Source organism: Eptatretus burgeri, chromosome 7 (genome assembly GCF_056783735.1).
Source record: "Eptatretus burgeri isolate ZD-2024b chromosome 7, Ebu_testis_v1, whole genome shotgun sequence".
Lineage (NCBI taxonomy): Eukaryota > Metazoa > Chordata > Myxini > Myxiniformes > Myxinidae > Eptatretus > Eptatretus burgeri.
In genome coordinates this window covers 101,402,348-101,411,324 of record NC_140967.1, presented here as the reverse complement: position 1 = coordinate 101,411,324, position 8,977 = coordinate 101,402,348, and the positions used below count along the sequence as shown (strand labels likewise).

The window sequence follows — 8,977 nt, the reverse complement described above, 5'->3', positions numbered from 1 at the left end:
ACCACATATCACGTCCAGGAGGGTAAAGCAGAAACAGCCTCTTCAAATGAAACTTGAGTGGGAAAGCTCGAGATTCCTCGACACATTGACCTATAAAACTATGCAAGGAAACCCAAAAAAACATTCCCAATAATCTTAAACACAATCGCATGAAACCTCCTGGAAGTTGTGGAATGGCAGCGCCACTGGACTCCACAAATGATAAATCCTTTCGGTCAAGATCAACAAAGTCTACGGCTTCCCCCCCCCAATGGGCTGCCTGCCTTGAATCTGTACCCCGTCGACCAAGGTCATCGATGCACCGTCGCCCATAGATGACACGTGCCCTACCTGGTAGAGGTAAGCGGCATGACAAAATTAGGGTGCGGTTTTAAAAGCACCGTGGACCTGCACGATATACAGGTTTGGTACTCGATAAATGTGCCAAAGGGGGTACCCGCATGTGAAGAAAGATTGCAGTATTAAAGTAGTGCACTCAAAATAACCGAAGGCAGTGACATTTTTTTGGCTAAGATGGTCCGGAAAATCAAAACACTCTCCACTTTGTGCATCTGGAAATTGCTTTGTGCTCCCAGACAGTCCTATCAGACTGGAAAATTTGATCCCCGAGATACCGAAACTGGTGAATCTCGAAAGCATGTTCTCAAACTTTCCCTTTTGCAGGCGAATTTGAGGATAAACTTGTTGCCGGTGATCAAATAAGACAGCTTCAGTTTATAAAAATGCTCATTACAGAAACGTCGAATGCATATCTCAAGCCGATTCCCCCATGGAGATGTCCCTATTACCTAACTTGTGATCAATATTTTCTGAACACGAGTACAGCAACAGTGATTCGGACAAATGAGCTAATGGTAGTGATTGTCCCGAACAAGGTAAAACTAAAAACTATCTCCACGAACAAAAGTTCAGAGAATTGGTGAAATACTGTGCGTTTGGTCATAATATTTGTTCATCGATGCACGGAGGACACGAACAGTCAGCATACCCAGTGACAATAAATGATGTGGCCATGGGTGAATGGGCGTGAGACAACCGTGAGACATTCTCATCAGGAGGAGGTAAAGAGTGTGCGTCGCACCCGGGAACGTGGAAGGACCGGTGGGATCTGGGATGATGTGGGATGATGTGGGATGATTCGACAACAACGAGGAAACAACTGAAGGCGTGCAGAAATGGAAGAAGCTTCGGTCGGCCTGTTTAGTGTTCGCATCTGAACCCCTGGCTCGTGATGTCGGGTGTCCAGGTTAAAATCCCACATATACCATGCGGCTCTGTCCACTCTTCTCATGTCCTTATAATTCATGAGCACACTGATGTCCAAAAATGTTTTTGTCCGACATGTGATTGATGAAAAAGATATCGATACATACATCAATGTGTGGGAACACGAAGCGGTTGATGGCGACGTGGTTAATAACACAAGGTATCTTTTTGGAAGTTCAGTGAAAATACTTCTTACACTTGGAAGACTTGTTTGTGGACCAACGGTCGATGAGAAGCAAAAGACATTTGACGTAATGGTCAAAATTCCCAATTTTCCAAACAAGACACGAGAACCTTCCTGCGAATTTGCCAACAGTTCGTTACTCGTGGGCATGGCTTCCTCGTCATTTCGTCGGGTGAGGGTTAGTTGTGGCTGCCCTTCAATCAACGGCACCCGTGACGTCACGAGGCTTGTGGTCCACATTTCGGGCACGCACCAAAATGTCCAGCAGAGCATTAAACAAAATGGCACGTACATGTCGAAGCCGAAGAAGGCCATATACTGTCCAAAAGTAAAGAAAAACAACAACTCGAACAACACACTCTGCCAAAGTGACGTGGCAAGGTGCGAGTGACGTCACAGCATACTGTAAATGAGGCAGTGGCGGCATCGCATGGCTCGATGTTGTTCATAGTCCGACAGGCTGAGTTAATATGCGGTTCATCACATTTGTTATTGCTCTTATCTATAAATACAGATGTAACAGATGCTTCCAAAAAGTAAAAACTGCTTGTTGTGCTTAAAATCACTTTGTGTGCAACTTCGCAAATAAATGGGGAAAAAGCTGCAATTATTACGTAAAGATGGAACGTGTTTCCTTTCATGAGCAACCATCACAAGTGTGTGAGCTCGAGATTGATCACAATCGGGTAACGTGTTCATGTAACCTGCGACGTGCGAATACAACTCGAACGGATTCGAGCACAGGTGAAATAAAATGAGCTCACCTTCCCCCTGCTCGCACACCTTTCTCATCATCGTAGGTTGTGTCTGACCGAGCGTGTTAATAACGACACGCACCTTGTGAACACCTGAACGCACGTTCAGTGCAAACCGAGAGCCACGAACAGACCTTGCGCTCTCTATCGAGCAACACCTACAGAAGCAAGTTCGATATTCGTCTTCACACAAATAACTGATTGCACTTACGAACCACGAACCGCACTCCCGGACCCCAAGACGCACTCCCGGACCCCCAAGACGCACTCCCGGACCCCCAAGACGCACTCCCGGACCCCCAAGACACACTCCCGGACCTCAAGACACACGAGCAGATCCCAAAACACACCAAACAGTCCTCAAGACACACGAGCAGATCCCAAAACACACTTCCGGACCCTGGATCGTACTTGCGGGTCCCGGACCGTACTCGCGGACTCTGCGCTGTGCTCACGTTTGATTTGACGAGGCTGACTCTGCTTGCGCCGGGACATGATCTCTGGTGGTTCAATTGATGGGCTGTGCGGCGAGGACCCCCGTGCCTGCGTCGCCTCCCCGTGCCCCGCTATGTACGTTTCTCACCCCACCCGGGGACGCGCTCTTCGCTCTGTGAACTAGCGTTGCTGCACCCTTTGCGCCCCCACTCTCGTCCCTTCCCCCTTTCCGTATCTCTTCCTCCGTCCTTCTCTCCGCCTCCCTCCAGTACGCACTAACTCCCTCTCTGCACCGTACCATGAACTCCCTCTTGCTATATCTGCGTATTCTTAACTCCTTATCCGCCTCTCTTTCTCCCTCCAGTACGCACCCCAAACTCCCTCAAATCCCAGCTCCGTGCACTCGCTTCCCTTTATTGTGTTCGAACTGCATTCACCTGGACCAAAGGTCACCGCAATATCGTGAGGTCACGGCGCCCCGGCAAAAGAAACCCAGTAATCCTGACAATATTAAAGAGTACTGATTTACATATCATCCTCCATTGCGTCCGATTCGATGACCTTGGGTCCACCGCTCCAAGGGCCCTTCTGAAGTTTTCGCATTGTAATAGATGTGGCTTTGTTGTCCTTGCAGACAAAACATCATGGTGTTGCAATTATGAGGTGGAACCGAAATTGCATTTTGCTCAATGGATGCAACGAAGCAACCTTTCAACTTTTTTAAGGGGCACGGATGGAGGAGACCCCCAAATATTCATACTGATGCATCTTGGTCTATGATGGCAGTGGGGGGGGGGGGACTTGTAAGGTGCTCGAGTCTCATCGAAGCCTCAGAGGTTGTTAAAAAAAGGACTGCATGTGAGCTGAAGGTCTTAATCGAGGCTGATGTGTGGTAAGACTGACTTGCACGAGTCACATCTGCTCGTCAAGGTCTTCTTCGAAGGAAGCTCTGAGATCGGTTGATGGGTGATGCGTTTCGTGACTCGTTTGGCCTCAGGCAGACGATCCCGTACATCTCGGGCCCAATTTCAATGAATTTGTCTGACACCTGGGTCGAGTCATGGCTGTGTATCAGACGCAGCCCTTGGGGATGGACAGACATCCCGAGGGTGTTGTACTGAAAGCCCGTTGAGTTTACACTTTCTACTGTGACGTGCGAACCAGCTGAGAAACAGCCGACCTTTCCAATAATCGATGTGCCTGAAAGCCGATTGTGACCGGGATCAAATGACAGTTTTAACATCGTGGACCTCCAATAAGAATATAAATGCACCAATGTACGAGTGAGTACACCTGAAGATCAAGGTCGTCTCATGTCATACGATCCAGGTTCTCCACATACTTTCAACGACAAAAGTGCCACCATCTTATGTGTTCACTCTGTTCAGCATCTCTCAAAACTGTCACTCTCCACTGAAATATAGCTCTCCCTGGAAGATGTCCATATCACTTAGAGTCCTGGGAATGGGAGGTTCTTCCCCCAGCATACCATTTACTGGTTTCAAATCTGTTCTCCTTCTAGAAGAATAATCAAAAGGAAAGATTTTGCACCACAAGAAGAAGCCCAAATAGTTTGGCTGAAGAGTCACATCAAGAATAATAATAATAATAACAATAATAATATTAACAAGAAAGATGCTTTGCATAGCACGATACTTGCAAAATCCATAAAACAAAATTGACCTCAACAAGAATTGCTGGTTGAATTCAATGACCAAATATGCAGCTCCTCTTCAAATTTCAAGTCAATCGGATGAAAATTGACAATTTTAGAAATTCGGCCTATGTCGATTTTTTGGACGATGTTGATCTTTTGACTGACGTTGACCTCAAAAATAATTGGTGGTTTAATTCAGTGACTTGAAATATAAATCCTCTTCGCATTTCAAGTCAATTGGATGAAAATTTAGGATTTTAGAAATGTCACGGAAGTCATTGACCTTTGGCTTATCCTATATTGACCTTTTGGCTTATTATATGTTGAACTCAAAAATAATTGGTTGAATTTAATGAACAAATATGCAAGTAATCTTCAAATTTCAAGTCAATCGGATGAAAATTGACAATTTTAAAAATTCAGTTTATGTCGATTTTTTGGGACTATGTTGACGTTTTGGCCTATGTTGACCTCAAAATAATTAGTGGTTGAATTCAGTGACCTGATATGCAAATCCTCTTCAAATTTCAAGTCAATGGGATGAAAATTGAGGATTTTAGAAATCTCACCTAAGTTGGTGACCTTTGGCCTATGTTGACGTTTTTGTTGATGTTGACCTTAAATATAATAGGTGGTTGAATTCAGTAACCAAATATGCAGCTCCTCTTCACATTTCAAGACAATGTGATGAAAATTGAGGATTTTAGAAATTCGACAAAGTTGTTGACCTTTTGACATCAAAAACAATAGGCTTCTTGCTTATTATGAATTCTACCAGGTGTGAAGTTTCGTGAAGATCATTTTAAAATTGTGACCTGTAGATGATTGACAAATCAGGCAGACAGACAGACAGACAGACAGACAGACAGACAGACAGACAGAATAACACACAAGACCAACCGATATACTTGAAAAAAAAACTTCGATTTTTCATGATAGTCATGATAATACCCTTGGGGTATTACAAAGTCATGATAATTGTGCTGAATTATCAAATACACAAAGTTATAATTTGTAATTATCTGAATACAATGTGATGTATTCAGATGTAATGAATATAATACAATGTAATGAATACAATGTAATGTGCTGAATACAAATTTGTAATTATCAAATACACAAATTATCAAATACACAAAGTCATGATAATTGTGCTGAATTATCAAATACACAAAGTTATAATTTGCAATTATCTGAATACAATGTAATGTATTCAGATGTAATGAATATAATACAATGTAATGAATACAATGCAATGTGCTGAATACAAATTTTTAATTATCAAATACACAAATTATCAAATACACAAAGTCCATGATAATTGGTCCACTTGGCTATAACACACTTCAGAAGGGATCTCTTTATGCACATTTGCTCTGCTGTTGTGTTCACGATCTACATCTGTCCTGAGAGGTGGTGGAAAAGGCGAGTGATAGGGATCCTATTCAACTTTGCTCCGTCCACTTATTACATATGCCAACATGGATGCATCCCTTTGCACACTTTCCTCCCCCACCATTCCCACACTCACCCAAACTTACTTGCTCCCATCATCTTACCTTCCCTTCCATTTTTTTATTTAAATTTTCTCACCTCCACGTAGGCCCCATCTCTGGAGCATATGTAATAAGTAGATGGCACCGACAATTTGTAATTTTGTTATCTGTAGAGCATTCTGCCTAATTTCACATGTTTTTTTTTTCCTGTTTTATTTTCTGCACATGTTTATCAACCTCTGCCGTTGGTAGTGATGATGGTTGCATCGCATTGCAAGAAACCGTGAATAACATCGCTGACGCCATTGCAAGGCATCCTCTGACATTCCTTCTCACGGTCAGCACAAAGCTGATGATTTCGAGGTGGAGGACTGTTAAACATTTATCCCTCTCTGGAAGATGTCCTAAAACATGTTCTGATAGAGAATGGAAGGAGACTGTGTAGGTCACCCTATTGTCTGCATGGTCTTTAACATCCTGAGAGTGTTCCTTTACGACTCGTTTGGGGTGAGGTTGAACAGTGATCCATAAACCTGAATGTGACTGCTCACTGATCTCTTGATCCTTTGAGCATCCACTGAGCATACCAGTTAAGAAAGCAAAGAAAAAAAAACCCCACCATTCTCGATGACATCGACTGTGGAGCCGTAAATTGCAGATCATTCCTTCCCAGATCAATAGCAGGTGGGACACCAATATGGATTGCTCAATGAGGCCTTCCCATCCGGCATGGCCAAATCATAGGAGGAAGCAGATACAAGAAACAGGTCATTTGTTTGATCGTACCTGTGTTATTTCGATGCATAATTAATGTTTTTTTTTTTAACAATACAACCCTCTGATTTAATGTATTGATTACATTTCTTTTTTTTACTTAAATTTAACACCTGTGTCTACGTTTCTCCCTTCGTGAGAACGATCGATGGGACACCACTAATCAAGCAACCATCGTGACATTTCAGTAGGGGCATCACAGTACACCTCTCTCCAGGTGTAACTAAGACAGGGACAGAGGATTATGCCACAATACCAGCACATAATAAATGGTCTACTCAATATTTTACCATTCACTAGAAAAATGCCAGCAAACAGGCCAATCTGCTTAACGTTTGATCTTTAAAGACAACAACCAGCTCGTGAAGCATCAGAGTGATAGTTCTTCGCCATATCTGAAATGCAACCACTAAAACAAAGTATAGACTATATATTTCAAAATTGAACAGGGTATCAAGTGAGCTCTCCAATCAACGAATTTAACATCTGCACGATCATATATATGTATGTACATATATATGTGTGTGTGTGTGTATATATATATATATATATATATATATATATATATATATATATATATATATATATATATATATATATATATATATATATATATATATATATATATATATATATATATATATATATATGTATATGTTAGCGGGGTATGCTTACACGCCAGTCCCTAAAGTCTCGGGTCGCTTGCCTGTATCCTCCCGAACGCCCGACCTTGTAGGCTTACGTGCCACAGATAACTCCGAGGCCTGGCGGGTTGCTAAGCAACCACAAACGTCAATCAACTTATCAACTCTAACAGGGTTCCCCGTCTGACACCGTTTACCTTAGGAGCTTACTCGATCAATCGAGGTCCGTACCCTCAGTATGTACCATTCTATCTCTCTAAGTATGACTGATCGAGAACTGCGTGTACGTACAAGCGAACAAGAGCAAATCACATGGGTTAAAACTTCCCGTCTTACAATAATGTCGACTGTACTGGACCAACGGAGGAAAAGATGACACAAGCAGGTTAACATGTATTACTAATATGGGTTTATTTATAAAGAGAGTGAGGAAAAGCTGTGGCACGCTGAAGGCAGGGGTTTATTTACAGGGGCCTCCATACAGCAGGGACATACATCCAATATTTCTGTGGTGTGGCAAAAAACATACATGAAATAGCAAATAGACAGACAGCAGAGTTACCCTGATCTATCTAGCTGACATTATCTTACTTATATTAACATTTCAGGCACCATCAGATTTATTTTGCAGAAGGGTAGATCAGAGAGAAAGATAAGAGAAGCTGAGGAATTGGCAACCTCCCCTGCTCATGCGGCATAAACACGCGGACACCTGCTGGTCTAAAGTACCGGTAAAGTGAGCATGGGGGCAAATGAGGAACAAAAGAGTGTCAAGGTGCATGTTGAAGAGGTGCAAGCGGGGTGCGGTGTCAGTGCTTGAGATGAAAAATGGACAGAGTGCGAGTTAGTAGTCGCTCTGAAAAGAACGTTTGGTCGGGTGTTGCCTTTGTTGATACTCTTTGTGCATCCACAGGAGATGAATCAGAAGAGAGAAAGAACATGTAAGAAATAACACTATCCAATGGGTGGCACTGCGAGTCTGGCCTGTCACTCTACACTGCTCCCAGACTAGATGGCCGTCGGACGGCTTGCTGCCCCAGCATTCCTCTCTGTTCCTCTGACCAGCGAGCAGAAAAACACCAGCGAGCACAGACCAGCAAACACACTTTTTTTCCTTTGCAACCAGCTCTGCTATTTAGGCGTCTCAGTATGGGTGGAGCTTGGCAGGGGTGAGAATTGATTCCCCACCTCTTGTGGGTGTGGGTTCTGGGAGCAAGGGTCACACGCCGCCTTCTTGGCACCGAGCACGGCATGCCCATTGGGCATGCTCCGATGCTCCGATGTGACGTCCCCCTCTCCGCGAGCTTGCTGGTTTGAAAGCGTTCTTAGAACAGCCCAGACCGTGCCACAAGCACAAGCTCCAAACTTAACATGGGGCCGTCATGCAGTGGTCCCCATGAGCCCCCCAAATATCCAGGAAGGGCGCCAGATGGCATTCTCGATAATAAGGTAGTCTTTGCTGGTGCATGAATGTAATGGAATGGGGAGCGCACACCTGCGCCCATGTACAACAGGCTCCGTCCGCAGCGGCGCTGGGCTTGGGAACGAGCACTGTCCGAAGGTGTCCTTTGACAAGGCGAGATGATGATCTTGTGGAGGTGCGGGAAGACGGTTGCAATGGTGAGGCAGATTCGTTGTGGATTATGCGGTTTTACTGTGACATAATCCGCGATACTCACCATTACACCCAGGAGGTGCGATTGATGTTTAAACGACGAATGTGGTCATCATTGGTTAGATATTTATCGGTATGCCGTCCTGATGAA

General features: G+C 43.8%; 1 protein-coding gene across 3 annotated transcripts in view; it reads right to left on the bottom strand.

The window, feature by feature from the left end:
• The window catches only part of LOC147023920 (zinc finger protein ZFPM2-like), a 162,754-nt gene extending 159,913 nt beyond the window's left edge, over positions 1–2,841 (bottom strand). The window contains exon 1 of one of the 3 annotated variants that reach the window (XM_085889926.1): positions 2,661–2,841. In XM_085889926.1, the coding sequence (XP_085746052.1) occupies positions 2,661–2,700 (40 nt within the window). In that variant the 5' untranslated portion in view covers positions 2,701–2,841. The remainder of the gene's footprint in view (positions 1–2,660) is intronic. The other 2 variants (XM_085889924.1, XM_085889925.1) reach the window with 2 other exon arrangements.
• Between the last annotated feature and the right edge of the window lie 6,136 nt (positions 2,842–8,977).